Consider the following 18,798-nt stretch of genomic DNA (forward strand, 5'->3'; position numbering starts at 1 on the left):
CAAGTCTGAGAGCAACAAAAACTTTTCGAGAAAGGGTTTGACCCAAGATAATTTTTCAAAGGGTTCGAGACCTTAATTTGCAAAAACCAATTTTGCCTAGTATAGGGTAGTCCATGGCCATGCATAAATTTTGCCTAGTATAGGGGTAACCCAAGGCCAAGCATAAAATTTGCTTTGGCTGGGTCACCCAAGGCTAATTTTGTTAAGCAGTTTCTCTAACCCATGTGCACTAGAAATTTGTTAAGACTAATTACCCATTACCCTCCATTTAATAGTGTTTGTCTTTAAGAAATCCTGCCATTTTACCATTGTTTTAATTACCCAAATAATGTTGCATCTTGTTTTTTTAAGTAATTTACCAAATCTTCTAATAAAAATTTTAATCTTGTTTGGCCTCCACTTAGGGCCAATTACCCCATTTACCTTGGTTTGTTAAGACTCATCAAAGGTAAATCTCTCTTTTACCTTTTCCATTTTTTTTTTTCACAATTCAAAGAGCTTCCATGACACTTAATGTAAAATCATCAAATTTCAAAGTCTATGACTATTTTGCCCTCCCTAGAAAATTTTCTAGAATTTATGCCTAATGACTAACATATCCTTAATTTGTTAGAGATTCTTTCAAGGAAAATGATCAAAGAAACCAAAAATCTATCACCTAATTACATGTCATTTGGATTGTTTCATTCACATTTGACTCAAGGTCAAGGTCTTAAGACTATTCTAATCTTCATCAATAATTCTCAAGAACTTTTGGATGTTTACCATCATACTCATTAATGATCAAGATCGGTAAGACCCAACAAGAGAATAAAAACCATTAAGGACAAAGTTATAAGGTAAAATTGATATTTTCTATAGAGATTTTATTGAGAATATTGAGAACCCTATGATGTAGGACAAGTTTACCCCCAAGAGTCTCCCAAAATCCTATAAATAAAACTCCAATCCAAGGCAAAAAATAGGAGGAGCTCAATTTTGGCCTAAAATTTTGCACAAACTTTCCTAAACTTCTTTAAGCCTTCCCATTCTCTCAAAACCTCTCTAAAAAAATCCTAAAAGAATAAGAAGAAGAAACCAATGTGGGGCTTAGGTCTAATTTTCTTATGTGATCCCCTTTCTAAACCCCCCTCTTATAACTATACCCCTTTTTATTTGCACTAGTAAGGCTATGAGGTAGAGAGTAAAATCTCTTAAAGGTAATATCCTCCTATAAGTCCTCAATAAGCTCTTTGAGAGCATTAGATTAGGTTTTTTTTTTTTTTTTTTTCTTTTTTTCTATGCAATCTACATTCATAATATGTAAATGTTTTACTTTATTTACTTTACTTGCACTTTAATTTTTTAGTCTTTCTTATTTTGTCTTCTTTGATGGCAATAGAGCTAGAGAGTATATCCTCTTTGGAGGTAATCTTCTTTTGATAAATCTATCACGTGCATACACTTTACACATACTCATTTCTAAAATAACTACAAGCAAGAGTGTAGGTCCCTATAAACCTATATTCAATCTTTAGAATCAACAAAAATAGTCTCAAAGAGGACACACCCTATGCATAAGGTTTCTAGTCTTTCATGGTGGTGTCCAACTCATAGATACTTCCTAAAGGTTAAACCAACAAAAAAATGCTCCCAAGTGAGCACATAATCCTTTAAAAGAACCTTATGATTCAAGAAGGTGAAATCCACATGGATTGCCACCAAAATTCTAAGCTTATAAAAAATTTCAGCAGGCAACATTTCTGTTTTTTGCTTGTTCATTAGTTTAAATCTTTCATTTTCTAAAATCAGAGTATAGTTCTTTTGTTTCTTAATTTTCTCTATAATTTCTTCTATGTACAAAATTCAAAAAGAGTTTATAATCTTCACCTACGGTCATATATTGGTTCTCATTTTTGAATAGGTGGGACGAAGTACCTAACACCTTCCTTGTCCCTCAACCGAACCTCCTTACCTTAGACTTCTACATAGACCATTTCCCCTTTATCTTTTGGATATGTGAGTTAGTACAAGCCAACAAAACATAATTTTAAAAAACCTTTTATAATGTCCATTCATACTTTAATTGAACAATGACAACTCCTAAACCTGTGTAGATGAACTCAAAATCTCCCTGAAGGTTTCAAAGCCCGCGTATCTACATAACAATGGAAAATAATTTTTTATAAGTTTTGTTTTCTTCAAAATTTATAGAATTTCGTCCTTTACATTTATGTGGTGTCAGATCATGTTTTTAGATGCTATAAAGTGATCTCAACAACCTTTAATAAGATTGTAAATCTTGTTAAGTTAGTAAGACTAGGCTTACTCTAAATCTTAACATACTGTTTCATCCAAAATATCGAATTAACTCGCTCGATTATGTTGTATATTAATCATTTAACTCACTTTCATTACTTATTTAATGAATTTTATATTTAAATAATTCTAATTTATAATGAAATAAAGTGATAAAAAAATATTTAATCACAAAATCACATATTTAATATAATAAATATTTAAAGTTAATTATTTGCATAAAAAAATACATAAAACGAAATTGACTCGATTGAGTCATAGTCGATCTTATCAAAATTCAAGGGTTGAAATTTTTTTTAACAACTCCTAGGTTTAATACCAAGATAAACTAAACATTATAATTTATTTGAGGAGTTATAACTAACTCTACCGATTCTAATTCCAACTTCGATTAACTCCCGCTTCCAAACACATCCTAAAAGACAAAATGAATAGGAGTATTATTGAAAAACAAAAGTATTGGAGAATACTAACATCCTCATGAAGTCTTGGACATTAGCATTTCTCATATATATATAGGATGGGGTTCCGTAGACACATAAAGCTACTCATAAAACTACAACGTTTTTGTCTTATATGGTTAAAAAGATTCAGAATATGCTGATTTTTTGTGAGGATAATCTCTATGGTGAGGGGATCATCCTTGCAAAAAATCATCTCATTCCAAAATTTCTAACCCTATCAAAATTGATTTACAAAAATTAGACAGTCTAAAATTTTTCAACTTGTAAACATGGGGTTAGAAGTTTCATAATTGGCTGATTTTTGGCAAGGATGATCTCCTCACCATAGAGATCATCCTCACAAAAAATCAGCCTATTCCAAACATTTTTGCCCATATAAGACAAAACACGTTGTAGCTTTATGAGTAACTTTATGTGTATACGGATCCTAATCCATATATATATATATAAAAGAGAGAGAGAGAGGTTGTGATCCATAGACGCATGACAAATGACTCATGTGAAAACACATGATCTCAATCGTATAAATGTGAAATCCAACGGTCAAGATTTATATATCCAGACCAATCTTGAGAATACTTATCTTGGTAATAACTGTTAGATTTTGTATTTAAACAATTGAAATCATGTCTTTTTCCATGAGTCATTCTTCAATAGTCATTGAATCCTGACCATATCTATATATATATATATATTAATCACAACATCCTTACTTCAATTTCATTTAGTAAAAACAATTAAAAATCATTACTTCAAAATAAATATTGAGGCCATCTTTTTGGAAGAAATGAGCTCATTGCCTTGTTTATGAAGAGACACCACCTTGAGAGAAAGAGAATCTTCAAAGGAAATGTGCAAAGGAGGACCACCATTAAAGTCAAATTTTATGATTACAATCCTCACCAATAAACACCACAAGTACAAAATCTCAATGTTAGAAATATCCTCCCAAAGATAAATGGGAAAAAGAGTATTTGGATGAAACCATGATGAACTTGAGATGACAAGAAATGTAGAAAGAAACAAAGAAAATGATGTGGGTGGGTGGGGTGTACTCCCTCAACTAATAAGCCCAAAGTTGTGATGCCAACATGATATCAGAACAATGTTTACCATATTATATGTTTCCATGAGATACATATGATATTAAAAAAATTATTATTTGACATACGTGAGAAAACATGGGTAGCTTGGACATACCCTCCAATTTTAGTGAATATTTGACACATCAATGTTTTCAACCTGATCACATAGTTTCTTGACTATAGTCTTTTATGAGAGCCTGATAGAAAATGATCGAGGTACAAAAGTCTTTAGCATGTTGTCAAAACTCTTGATTTTTTTTTATTATTATCAAATATCCATCATCTTCAACCTTAGTTTTTTTTGTCACTTGTTCTCCACAAAATCTGATTAATTGTTCAATTTTCTCAACTATTTTGTTTTTTGAATCAATGAAAAAAAAAGTCACACGTGATGATTTTTCCAAATAAATCTAGGGTAGATGACAATGAATTTTTGGGGGAAAAACAAATCAAAGAACTTAAAAGAAATCAAAAACCTTAAAAAAGAAATTGAAGAAGAAAGGCAATGGGGAGAAGGGGGATAGGAGCCTTTTGCAAGATATCATAGATAAGGATATTTTGATCATCTTTTATGGGTCCATCATAGAAGACCATGATCAAGGGGGGGACAATGCAGAGTAGCATCTCTTTGATGACCATTTACCATTGATATTTCATGGATGAAGTCTTTTTTGAAGAAATGAGTTAATTGCCTTATTCTACTAAGGAGAGACCCCACCACCATTGTATGTGTGTGTGAGAGAGAGAGAAAAAGAGATTATATCGAGTCAAAATTCAATGATTACAACAGTCCTCAACTATCAGCCCAAAACCCACCTTATGGGTCAGTACAAACACTAAAAGTACAAAATCTCAATATTAGAAATATCCCTTTAATGACACTAAGGGGAAAAAAAAAAAAAGGGGAAGTTGGATGGAAACTATGATGAACTTGACATGACAACAAAGGTAGAAAGAAACAGAAGAAAATGATACCCCCCTTCACCTTAGCCTGTAAATTTATATGATGTTGAACCTATTTTGATACTGTTATTCTTAGAACTTAGGGCTGCTAATTTCAATCTCTTAAGTTTTTAAATTTAATGCAAAATTGATCCGATCTGATAACAGTCATATCAGGTTGAATTATAATCAATTCCAATTTCTTATATAAATTATAAATTACTTTTATTTATTAAAGAAAAATGTATACTGTAAATTACATACTTTCTCACATTTTATTAGATGAGGACCTATATAATTATGACATGATTGATTCAAAATTAATCTAATAAATTATCAAATCAGATCCTTAATGAAATCCAAATCCTCAATCTCGGTCGGAAGTTATTGGACCAGCTTTTAGGTCTAATCTGATTCATTGAAAACCCTAGTCGTCGAATCCTTAATCAAAAGATGTAGGATAGGCTTGTTAATCCTGTTCCTCTATTCAATTCCATGAAATACAAATTGGTATGATCGGGTTCATGGACAAACATATGAGTTCATTTTCATGAGTTTATAGATCCCAACTAGGTCAAAGCGAATCATACAAATAGACCTAAAATCTATTTTTCGTGAGTTCATTTTTTTTTTTTTTTAGGTATCCCTGTAGATGGCGGATCTGGCCTATTTCTCGGCTTTACCCCAATCCATAGGCTAGGCCAAGGTCTTGTCCAAGGATTAGTCTCAGAGCATGTGTAACACCCACACATAACACGCATCAAGTGAGGGTGCACCCTCACAGATGTCCCCTAAGAAATTAAAGCTTAGATTGGGTATTGAACTCACAACCTACGGGTATCAACCTCTTATCGATCTGAAATTGCCATTGAGCCAACCCTTTGAGGTTACGTGAGTTCATTTTCATTATGTAATTGGTGTGACTTGTGGGTAGGGAAAGCCTATCCTTATTGGAAGCACTTATAAGTGGAGGATAACGTAAACATGACAGAATCATTTTCTTAACTAACAAATAGACCCGAAATCTTAAGATAAAAAAATTTCTCCTCTAAACATGTGGCGTGGGCACATTTTAATTGAATTTGAAGGTATTCTTGGTAGCCCTACCTAAATATCCACTCAATTATTATATAACAATTAATTTATATTTAAAAAATGTAAAATAAAATAGTCTAAATTTTAAATTAAATAGTTTAAAAAAAAAAATCTCTCTCGTTGATACTGATATTTCATGGTCGTTGTAAGGTTCCTTTCAATTACTTTAAGAAATTTCCTTCCCGTGGAGAACCATTTTTTATAGAATATAATAATAATAGTAATTAAAGTTAGAAGTCTCAATAATTTAATTTCTTTTATTTCTCTCTTTTTGTTATATGGTTTTATAAATAAGGCCGATGAAGCATTTCAGTCTCTTTTGAAAAGAGGGACACTCAAGCTCATTTTTTATATCTTCTCCTCTCTCTCTAATTCGTCAAGTAAACTCAAAACGAGAGCGAGTCAACTCAATAAAAAAAATTCAAACACAATGTAGATCCCAAACGCTAAGTTGTCATTTGAATCAATGAGCCGTCATGTGACCCAATGTGAATCTGGTCCAGACTCTAAATGGTCCTCCATAGACCATATGTAATATTTTTACATTTAATATAATTCTATTTGAGCTTTCTAGTCGAGTTACTATCATCTAATTGACTCCATGCATTCGGCATTCAAGTGAACTCTTGAGTTTTTAAAACAATGCTTTACAGCACCAAAGAGGGAAAAAAATAAAAATCCGTGTCAACTCAACTAAGGCAAATATATAAAAAGAAATTGTTCATTATCAATTATGGTAAAAAAAATTTAAATTTAGGAGCGTGTGGAATGTGCAAGACCTCAATTGAGCACTACAAACATCCAAAATCATAGATTTTTAAAGATATCTTTAAATGTTATCCTATTTTAGTTTTTAATAGAAAAAAAGAAAATAAAAAAGGATTTTTTTTTTTTTTAATAACTTTTGGGATTATATGTTATATTTGTTGTAAATTTAATTATTTTCAAATTTTCAAATACAAAGTGATTTTGATTATAAAATGTTGTATTATTAGTTTTTATCAATTTTAATATTATCAAACACAAAAGTAATTGTTTTTACTTGTTTAGCACACAAGTGATGAGTTTTTTACTTTTTCTCTAAAACATTTAATCATAACAAAGACTAGTTGTGTCTTTATCTATTATCTTGCTTTACTTATGTAGTAAGATTGAAAAGGATAGGAGGCCCATAGACATACAAGGGCCCAAGAGGAAAATCTAAGGTTCTAATTGGAATTTAGATTCATTGATTCAAAAATCTTAATGTGCATGTACAATTTACACATAGAAACTTTTTGTATTTCTTTTATTATGTTCTTGAGTTGCCATAAAATTACTTTTCTTCTCATCTTCTTCAAAAGAAGCAATATGAACTATTCAAACTTGTCAACCATTGTGAGTGCACGCTTGGTTTGAGATTCCGATTGTTTTACTCTGGAGGGTACTCCACTATAACCTATTGCACCAAGATATAGTTTTTGTGGGGCACGATATACTCTTAAGGGCAGTGATTCATCAGGCCTCAATTGTTCTTATTTTTTTTTTTCTTGCATTAATATTTTTTTTAACAATCTTAAGAGTATATTGATGGATGTTGTAATGGCTACTGTGAAGTCTCTTCTGGATGTTTCAAATGTTGAGCAGTTCAACGATACCTTCTTCAAACATTGGTAAGAAATGATCTCTTACTCACTAGACATGGTAAACTAACTCACATCTTAATAGAAACTAGGCTTATAGAAGGTATGAAAAATTATCAAGAACTCTCAAAACATTGAGAGGGAGGTAACAAAATATGTAGGCACACTATTCTTAGTACTCTTTCTAACGGACTGTTTAATATATATATATATATATATATATATATATATAAGACTACTAAGGAAATTTGAGAAAATTTAGTTAAAAAAAATATGTTTTAAAATATGCTAGAAACGAAAAATATGCCATAGAAAATTTTATGAATTTTCAAATGACTGAGGATAAAGATGTATCGTCCCAAATCCATAACTACCATCTTATTATTAATGACCTTAAAAATGAAGACATTCCTCTACCCAAATCCTTTGTCGTAGATTTTCTTATTCAGAAATTACTTGAATCCTGGAAAGACTAAGAATAGTCTGTACACAAAAGAAAATACATTAGCTTTGAGGATGTGATTGTTCACATTCAAATTGAAGAAAAAAATAGAATTAGAGACAGATCAGAAAAGGCCAAAGAATTAACTTCTAAGGCCAATTTATTAGAAATCAAACCTTATAATGATAAACCTAAGAAATCGCATAACAAAAATTTTAAACCTAATCAAATGTTCCCTAACCCTACCTTCAAGAAAAGGTTACAAAAACCCCACTTTATAATGATATTAAATTCCTTATTTTTAAAGACATTTAAATCACGATCAAGAATAGTGTCTTGTTCTCATAGAATAAGAATGGTGTCTACGTGGTAAATTTTAGACAGTGTTTAAAACACAAGGGTTCCTAAACAAATCATGCATGCAATCCTATATATTTTAAATCCAATCAAAATGTGCCATGTGTCACATAAGAACACGACACCATTCTAGATTGTGATTCTTTCTAAATAACATTATCTTTTAAGAATATTAGTAGAAAAGTATTTACTTTATGTTTTTAAGTAAAGTAGTACTGTATTCGAAAAGTAGTTATTGGAAAATTCATGGATAAATGAGTTCCACCATTTGATTGCACCTATAAAAAAAAAAGCAGAAAGAGTTAGTTTTGAGTCTTGAAAACAACATTAGGAGGTTGGAAAATCATTTTGGTTCAAAGGGTGGACTAGTTACCAGTTGCATCCCAACCTTAACTACACTTTTGTAGAGATTAACATAAAGAGCTACTTCTGCAATTTTTTAAAAGAGTGCTAATTTAATATTGTTATGAGATACACTTCTAAGGAGAAGGGAAGGTAGTTAACCTTTTTTGTGGGGATGCTAGAGGGAACAAAAAGAATTGAGTGCCACCCTATTTATTTATTTATTTATTTATTTTTCAATTGTGCTGGAGTAACATTGAAATTAACATCGTTTCACACATTGGTGTGGACAAAACCATAGATGCTTCTCACTCGAATCTTGATGAAAAATCATCTCTGGTTCTATACACACATCCACATCAACAATGTGTGAAATGATGTCAATTGAACGTTACTTGAGCGTTTCCCTTTCTTCTTCTTTTTTTTGCATTCATAGAAATGGAGTGCAAGGAAGGATTTTTTTACGTGACGGAGTGCAATTGGTAATAGGTGATGTGCAACTAGTCTCTCCCTAAATGATATTAAGTAACTTAGGTAAAATTGATTGACCCCCGAGTCACCATGAAATTTTACTGAGTCGAGTTGACTCTGCCAGACTTTTGCGGTGGGGGAGCTTTATACCTGTGATTCAATCTTTGACATTTTTTTTATTTCTCGAAGTTAGGATAAATTGCAGGAAACCTACCAGTCCCATTAGAGTAGGAGACCAGCTTTTATGTCTAAAACATTGAAGTTGAAGAGCTCTTTAGGACACAAAATTGCTTTTTTCAGAAATTATTTTCTGATAAAGAAAGGCCTAAACATCAGAAAGCAATAAAAATGAAAGATGTATTTTTTCATCTTTTAACTGAGTAAAGCACATTGCACATGAACAAAGCCAAGAACTTCTTTAGTTTAACCAAAACAAAACTTTGTCTGAGTCACTAAAGTCGCATCTTTTCAAGAAAAAATTGGTTTGTGGGTCCCATTTGGAGATGGGTTGAGATCGCAAAAATACCAGAATTGTCCCAACTCTTGAATCAATAGTCCAACAAATAACTGTTGAAAAAGGAAACTTCTCTTCAATCACGTGGTGGCTGCATTTTTAATTTATGGTTCACAGAAGCACCAGAATTAAATTATATTACGTCTTTCAGTCTTACTAATAAGTCAGATTAATTAAAATATTTTATATCTAATTAAAAGATATAAAAAAAAAAAAAATTTAGGTCAAAATCAACTCAACTTTATATAACCAACTAAAGAATATATAAATCTCTCAATCCCATTTCTCTTTTTCTCGGCAAATCAATAGAAATCTTGACAAAATAATGTGGAATATGAAATTTTTTTTTGAATATTAATTTTTATTTATTTGATGTCTTTATATAATTTTTTAAAATTATTAATTGCATCGCATGCCCTTTTATCCATATTATATATTGTATATATATGTTTTGAAATTTTGTATAAAACTTGATTTAAAATATGCCTATTCTTTTTTTGGGTGGACTTGAGCCCATGACGTCAAAGTTGTTTTTGCAATGTGTCAAACCAAGTGAGCTATGGCCCTAAGCCCTTAAAAGATGCCTACTTATCAATATGACATGTAATGGTTCACACACTCATTATGTCATGTGCTTTGCTGTGTTTGCTGTCGTTTATCACAATAGATTGAGAGATACAATTTTCTTGTTTTCCCATCAGTAATCGCAACGAAACCTTCTCACTACCAGATGAAGTAGTTTATTAGAGGACTCCATAATCAAAGTGTTGGGGTTTTCTTGAGATCGAGTTCATCAAACCCTCTCTCAAGCACGGTCTAAATTTTCATGTTCCCACAATGGATGGTGATACTAAAAATGATTAAATCAAACTTCTAGAATTTACCAAAATTTGGCTGATTTTAAATAATAAAAAAAAATATGGAATTTAATGGTTAGAATCTAGGAGTCGGGAAAAAGAAATTATTCGAGACTCTTAGGGGCATTAGCTTCAAGCTTGTTTGTTCAGTAAATCCACTAAAATCTTCGAGACTAACTTAAAAAGAAAATAATTGGAATGCTTCAACTTGATTCTAACTTGTCTTTGATGAGTTCATCATTAATTGACTTGAGCATCAAATGTGTTTTAAGATGTAAACATAACTCTTAGGACATTTAGCATAAAAAATCCATAGATTTAATTATGACAACGATTAAAAAGGGTCATTTTTTTTTAATACTCAAAATAAGGGTATTTGGTATGGTAACTCATGTTTGTGGACAAAAATACTATTATCTATAATTTCTATAAGAAATTCTTCCTAAATAATCTTATAAATTTTAACTTTCTCCCTCCCAAAATTTATTTCATCGAAATAGAAAGAGAATAGATTTATCTACCAAAACCTAATAAAAAGTCATTGGAGTACACCAAAAAACTCTGGATTTAAGGAACTATAGTGAATCTTGTAAATCTATGCAATCTCATGTTCAATCCTCAATCAATAAAAGATTTTCACAAAAAAATTATCAATCTCTCATCTATTTCTTTCATTTTTTTTTAAATCATTTATATTTTCTTTTATAATCTTGATACATTTCTCTTCTATAATTATGTAAATGCAAAATGATAGGGGGAAAATTTTGATTTTACGAAAATTTTGCGATTTTGGTCATCAAATTTACTCAATGTTGAACCTTGGCACTGGATTATTGAATTATAACATCAAGGCTCAACGATACATATCATTAAAGTTCGACGCTATGAACATTTTCACTTATAGAAGCTTTTGTTAGATAATTTCGATGAGGTTCAACAATAGGTACCGTTGAACCTCGACATTATAATAAATTCCATCTTCAAGATTCAAGACTAGGTAAATTTTATGAATAAAACCACAACAATATGTAAAATCAAAATTTTCCTACTATTTTCCATTTATATAATTATGGAAGAGAAATGTATCAAGTTTATAAGAATATATAAACGATTAAAAAAAAAAAATAGAGGAGAGATTGATAAATTTTGGTGAAAACCTTCAATAGATCGTTAATCGAATACGAGAGTAAGATTCACTATAGTTCCTTAAATCGAGAACTTCTTTGGTATACTCCAATGATTTTTTTGGTGGATTTTGGTGTATAGAATGAATCTCTCTCCCTCTCTTTTCTATTTTGAGGGTATAAAATGTTTGGAGGGAGGAAGTTACAAATTAGAAGATTATTTATTAAGAATTTTTAGAAAAATTATAGGTGAGAGCATTTCTATCCTAAAAAAAGGAAAAAAAAAAAGAAAAAAAAGTGGTCCTTTTTTTTATTGCCATAAATCTATGGAATTTTTTTCTGGTAAAAGTTCTACCTCTTATATGATATAAATACTAATTTCTGTAACTCATGTCCCAAAGCATAAGCCACTTACTAGTAATGTAAAAAAAATAAAAATCAATTTAATGCAATTCTCCAAAGATTTTCTTCAATTTATCAATTTAAAGGAGTTTTTTTGAGTTGACAAGTGATTTCTAAGTATAGCTTTAATTTAGTAAAGACTTCCTACTTCGATAGGAAGCATGACATATACAAAAGTGAGAAATGACTTGAACCCACTCCCTACTTCTAACATTGGGAGGAATTTGATGGAACTTAAGTTATTTATTTTTGAAAAAAAAATCCACTCCACGAAAAACATTTATGGAACATTTATACTAAATTCTTCCAAAATCCCGATTGTGAAAAAGTGATTCTATCGGAATTTTCGATAGTCATTATTTTTTGTTCACAGACAACTCAGTACTTGTCACGTCAAGCATACAAAGTTAGTTTTGTAACTATTAAGAGTATTTTTGTAAATTAGGAATACCATTCAACACATGTGGGTATATGTGATTGGCGGATCCCAGATTTGATTTCTGTGAGCAAAATATTTTTGAATTTCCTATGGGCAGGCATGCTTCTATAAAAGCACCTTTGAAAGAAAGAAAAAAAAAAAAAAAAAGTTAGGCCCACACATGTAAATTCCACATGGATATCATGCTTGTTCGACCCAATCCAATTTTTCCATTAAGAAAAACTCTTATGATGGCACTAGCCAACCTTAGTTTACCAACGGAAAATGACATTTCAGTTAAAATTCTCTCTAAGCATCCTTAGTTTTCATACTATATAGCTAAGAAGCGAACTCTATATTTCACACATTGAAAGATTATTCTCCCACTAATTCAATTTATTATTATTATATTCGAATCTTATAACATTGATTTGAAGTTGAAAATTCTGACATTTTCCTTGACCCGTTAACTTTTTATTCAAAACTTAATAATAGAGTAGACTCATTTTCTTTTACAGTTATTACATTGTTGACAATTATGGTTATACAGTTGAGTTTTTCAAATCCTTATTCACACACACACAACCTCGCAATTCAAAGTAAAAAGTTTTTAAAACTCAATTTTACCAAATCCAATTTATAGTTTTATTAAAACTATGTATTCAGTTTTCCTAAAGTAACTTTATTTATATTCATATAAGGATATACTTGCAAAATCGACATTTCAGTAGTTGTACCAGTTGATTAAAAAAAAAAAATCCGATCCAACCCAATCGGACCATTGGTTTGATCCTTTTTTTAAAATACAGATATTAATTGGTGAACTTTCATATAACTCTTCTTATTAGCATCATAGTTTATGCAATATGCTTTTTATTATCATTTTCTTAATAGTATATGTATTTTGGGTGAAAATCGAATTTTCTATTTTCAATAATAAGTGAAATGGTTGGTCGTCCTATCTGAGTCTTGATAATCATGTTTTGAAATCATTTAAATAAATAAAATTTCAAACCTTTTTATTCTTTAAAGATATTTTTGTAATTTCATTTATTGGGTATTATCATTTTTTTTATCTTAAAGGAAGAAAAACAAAATTACTTATATATATATATTCTTTTTAAAGGAAGAAAAATAAAATTACTTAAAAGACATTAATAGAGGGATTTCTTTCTAAATAGTCCCTAAGTTTGATGTGATTTCTTAATAATCTATTTAATAAATTTTTTCTTTCTTATATAGTCCTTCATTTCATTTCCCACATGTCTCATGATTGAGTGTCCTAACCATTTGAAGTCATTGATTTTATTAAAAAAAGTTCATTTTTTGGCATCTCAATTGCATTTCAAAAACTCCATTCCGTAAAAAAGGATCTAAAATGGAAGAAGAAGACATTTTCAAAGATTTTTTCACTTTTATTCTTAGTTTTTAGATGAAAATCAATCAAAATTAATTTTTTCGGATTAAAATCATCTAAACAAGTTATTATCTCAAGTTTTTAATTGATTTTTTAATGTATCTTAATTGAAAAGAACTCAAAAAAAAAAAAAAAACAAATGAGTGAATTTTAGGAGTGCTCACCATTTTATTAACTGTCGAGTTAGACAATATACAAAAAATTAGTGAACTCAACAATACATAGTGGTGAGTATGATAATAAAAGTTGTGAACTCGATAATAAATTTAAAAAAAAAAACTGAGTTTAGCTAATAATAAAAAACCCTTAAGAAAGAAGAAAGTTTACTCAAAGATTAATTGAAAAGAAATCCCCTTGCGAGGGTCCTTTAAATAGTTTTCTCAAGAAAAGAATATATTTTTCAAACCTTCAATTGCATTTTTTTATACCAGTTTAAAAGAACACTCATGCTCAGGTGACACAAGATTTACTGCGATTTTCACAATTGAGATGTGCATATAATCATAAATGTGTTTCCTCGTGATACGAATAAATACCATCTACGATTATGTGCACATCTCCATGTCAGAATTGTGTGAATCGCAGTACATGTTGTGATTTTACGACTAATAAAGTTGTACATTACAAATCAACTGATTCAATTTGACTCATTCGAATTTCGAGTTCGACTCTATGAATTTTAAAAGCTAACTCAAATACCCAAGAAACAAAATAAAAGCTTCAAGCCTAAGTGCCAAACATAACATCGCTCGCTCTGCCAAAAGCTTACCCACTGTTCTACTGTCCCTCCAGTTGCAGAACTGCAACTCCATCAACCAAAAAGAAGTCTCTCTCTCTCTCTCTCTCTCAAACTTTCCATATTATTCGTCTCCACCCAAAACTCTAAAAAAAAAAAAACCTAATAAAATCCCCCCAATCAATCACCACCACCCCTGCTCTGGCTCTCCCAACTATGGACGTTTTTAGCTTACTAAAGTACTGGAGAAGTGGTGGTCTTAGTGGTAGTTCCACCACTGTATCTGTATCCACTGATGCTAAAGTACGCACCACCGATTCCACTAACGTACGCCAAACTTCACTAGAAACTGACGAACCAGAAGATGAAGACGAAGGATCTTTCTTTGATTTGAAATTTGCCTTACCTGATGATGATGATGAAGAAGAAGAAGAAGAACACTGCAACGAAGAGATTGATAGCGAAGATGATGTTCAAGAGCGAGAATTCAATTTCACGAATCTCTCTATTTCTCCCTCTGATGATCTCTTCTTCAAAAGCAAGCTCGGATTCAACACTTCTGAACCAAATTCCAAGTCTCAGTTTCCTGGTTCCTTCATCAAATCTGCTATTAAGTTTCGAGTCTTCAAATTCGGATTAAAGAAACCAAAATCGACTGCAAACACAGAGATCAATGCTCAGAAGCAGCAACAGAAGCAACATAGCAAGTTTTTTACAGTGAAATTCAAAGTGGAAGAAGTACCGATTGTTTCACTTTTTACTAGAGATAATAGTTCCAGAATCTCTGGAACCAAAATAGAGAAACAAAGTTCGGATGAAGTTTCTTTAGAAGAGAAGAAATTTGCGAAAGATGTTTTGCAAAAATATTTAAAGATGATTAAACCTTTGTACGTTAGGGTTTCTAAGAGATATGGAGAGAAATTGAAGTTTTCTGCTTCAGCTGTCTCATCAACACCGTTATCGTCTCCCACGAAGATCGAAGTAGATTCGAAAGTTGTAACAGAAGGAATCGTAAGTAATTTTAAGAATCTGAAACAATTAGGGAAAAGTCGATCGGCTTCTTCGGCTGTTTCAGGTGTTACGACCGTTCCGATTCAATCAAAGAGACGAGATGATTCGTTGTTGCAGCAACAAGATGGGATCCAGAGTGCGATTCTTCATTGTAAGAGATCGTTTAATGCTTCTAAAGGTATAATAAATCTGATCTTCATAGATTAAAAAAAATTAAATATTATTTTTATTATTATTATTTTTTAATTTAATTTATTTTTTTTTTTTTTGGTTTTCAGAATCGGATTCTTCTCTGCTAACGCGGTCTACAAGCGATCCATCTCATGAAAAGTTGATTGATTCATCGATACATTCTTCTGAATCAGAAGCTAAAGATGCTGCTCGCATTTGAAGATCTGTTCTTCAATCTCGAATAACTTTGGGAGATATTTTAGAGAAGAGTAGATCGAATCGGGTTTAGTTTTTGTGTTTTTGTAAAAATCGTTTTAAGTAGAAGAAGAATTACTGAAAGAGAAATCTTCAATCTGTGTTAGTCGTCATAGAAAACAAAGAAATCTGTGTAAATTCAACTTCAGATCTTCAATCTTTATTATGTCTCTCTCACTCAAAATTCTAAAATCTAAAAGATTTAAAAGTGAAACAAAACTGCAATTTTATTTACACTTATTTAACTCTCCTCAGTACTCTCAGGTAATTCTATGTCGATCTCCTAAGATTCTGGAAATTGTACTCATCTCTCCCATAGAGTTACCTATCTGACTCTGGTAGATCCCCATTAATCCCTTCGTCAACAGCCCACTCCACACGCGGATGAAAAATATTTAAAATTAAAAAAAAAAAAAAAAATTACAAATATTTTATTTAACTTTAAAAAATATTTTTTATATTTTAAAAAGAGAGATTCTATTGCCACGCCAACTTTTACTAACAGCAACCCAAGATGTGTATTAAATCTTTGGCGATTTACATATGAATTGGGGTGCTGTTAACAAAAGGTGGTGTGGCAATAGAATCTCTCTTTTTCATTTCATAGACAAAGTATATTTTACTTATTAGTGGGTTGAGTTGATAGAAATATGGAAGGTGGTTGGAGTCAGTGCGACTGCGACATTAGGGCTGGAACTGGCGTGTTGGAAGGTGTAGAGTAGACCTCACCTAGGTTCAACTCGAGAGGCAGATTTTAAATGATTCAACTCGTCCGAGACGAGTTGACTTCGATCAATGGAGAAGACACAAGATGGAATATCTGAGTTTTAAAATGAGAGGGAAACCACTTTTTCGACAGTGTTCTACGTAATTATATTAAACGTGAGGGGTTAAAGTGTAATTTTATTTTATTTTTTGGATCTTTTTGCTCTGCAAATCAAAGGCAGAATGAAATGCTGTCTCTAGTGTAGTCAGCGAAAGGATAAAGTGGCGACAAATACGGAAACAGTAAAAAGCTTTGAAAAACACTTTACTTACTAACTTAGTAATATTTTAAATCTTACTACTGGTTCTTGAGCTCAAATAGATTATCAAATTGACAATCCAACACCTCAGACCTCGTGGAAAAACTTAGATTAAAAAAAATTGGACTTAATCCAATATTTGGAAAATGGACTTCATACTTTCATAGAAAATAATATCTTTTTGGAAAGAAAATTTTAAAGTTGATAGAATTCTGTTTTCTACAATCCTGTGGCATGGGATCATGTTTTCGGATGTCACAAGGTGAGCACTGAGCACAATGACCCTTACTAACGGATGAAATCTTACCACGTTAGTAAGACTAATCGGATTCAAAAAAAATTAAAAAAAACAAAGAAAAAGAAACTAAACCTCCAGATCTCTCTATCTGTAGTTCTTGATTGTCGTGCAGTCGTTGATGGTGATGCCTCCATTTACTTTCTTTTTGTACATTGGAGATGCAATTTGTCTCCTTGCAGCAGCTACGAAACCGCTCTAAAGTGATTCTCTATCTGATTTAACCAGAGATTAGTCACGTGTCGACTATCTAAGGGATCTCAACACTTATATGATGGGTCACAATGTTTATTTGATGGGCCCACAAATACATCCAAATTCTTTATGAGAGCTTCTATTGCCACACCAACTTTTACTAATGTCACCCCAAGATATGTGATTATTAACAAAATTATTGTTTCATTAACAAAATCCTTTGATACTACGCACTTTCAATGCACTACTGCCCTAATTACAATATGAAAATGAAATAAATAACACTTGATTTTCAAAGAAAATATATCACACATCTAGTTCTTTAAGAACAACTTTTTCTCGAACATAATGATATTCCACTTCTAAATGTTTAGTTCGAGCATGGAATATGGGATTGGAAGCAAGAGAGATCGAATTAATGTTATCGCACCAAATGAGTAGAGTAGACAAAAAATACGAAGGTCTTTCAAGGGAGATCGTAACTAGAAGATTTTTACCGTCATTTGAGCCAATTGACTATATTCGGTTTCAATGTTTATGCGGCAACACTGAAAGTTGCCTTTTGGTACTCCAAGAGATGGGGTTGGACCTGAGATAAACACATAGCCACTTGTAAACCATTTGTCATTTGGACTCTCTGCATAATTGACATCAAAATATGTCTCGAGAGGCAAAGATCCTGATAAGAAAAAGAAACCATGTTCAAAAGTTCCTTTGACATATTACAAAATATGCTTGACCACAGTCCGATGAGTAGTAGTCGAACAATGAGTATATTGACAAACTTGGTTGACTACATAAGACAAGTCCAGGCGATTTAAGGTTTAATATTGTTGGGTTCCTACCACACTTCAATACTCGATTAATCATGAAGTGGATCACCATCAAATAAATGCATTTTTCTTTCCACTTTCACTAGGAGAAGAGTAGGCTTAGCATCAATCAAGTTGGTGCGTTTAAGTAGATGTAAGTGTGGAAGAGTAAAATCTACAGCCACAAGAGATGGCCAAATAGGTCGGGGAGTGTCTCAAGGCTCCCTAGTTCCGGTTGTTCCCGTTCCCGAATTTATATGGGACAAGTACGCTTTAAGAAAATAACTACTTAAGAGGGTAAGGCGCGTAAATCCCTGGATTCTTGGGATATGAGTGCAAGATCTTAGGGAAATGCCTAATTTTAAGGGATTGGGCGTTTACTTTTTCAAGGGGAAAAAAGAAAGAAGGGCCCTATAAATGAGGGGGAGGGGTGATTGTTAAGGTTATG

At 31.5% G+C, this 18,798-nt stretch overlaps 1 protein-coding gene across 1 annotated transcript; it reads left to right on the plus strand.

Annotated features, from left to right (window-relative positions):
* The first annotated feature begins 14,574 nt into the window (after positions 1–14,574).
* Positions 14,575–16,200, plus strand: LOC147391052 (putative membrane-associated kinase regulator 2). The gene is made up of 2 exons (XM_086417240.1): positions 14,575–15,775; positions 15,876–16,200. Exons 1-2 carry the CDS (start codon positions 14,803–14,805, stop codon positions 15,986–15,988), a joined length of 1,086 nt encoding a protein of 361 aa, XP_086273366.1. The 5' UTR covers positions 14,575–14,802; the 3' UTR covers positions 15,989–16,200.
* Positions 16,201–18,798: the final 2,598 nt, after the last annotated feature.

Source organism: Akebia trifoliata, chromosome 11, assembly GCF_017979445.1.
Source record: "Akebia trifoliata isolate Shusen 1 chromosome 11, ASM1797944v1, whole genome shotgun sequence".
Taxonomy (NCBI): domain Eukaryota; kingdom Viridiplantae; phylum Streptophyta; class Magnoliopsida; order Ranunculales; family Lardizabalaceae; genus Akebia; species Akebia trifoliata.

Bases quoted from the DNA above. Each gene is read 5' to 3' on its own strand.
- LOC147391052 (XM_086417240.1), top strand. From the start codon at position 14,803: ATGGACGTTTTTAGCTTACTAAAGTACTGGAGAAGTGGTGGTCTTAGT. The intron at 15,776-15,875 runs GTATAATAAATC...TTTGGTTTTCAG, and splicing joins ATCGTTTAATGCTTCTAAAG to AATCGGATTCTTCTCTGCTA.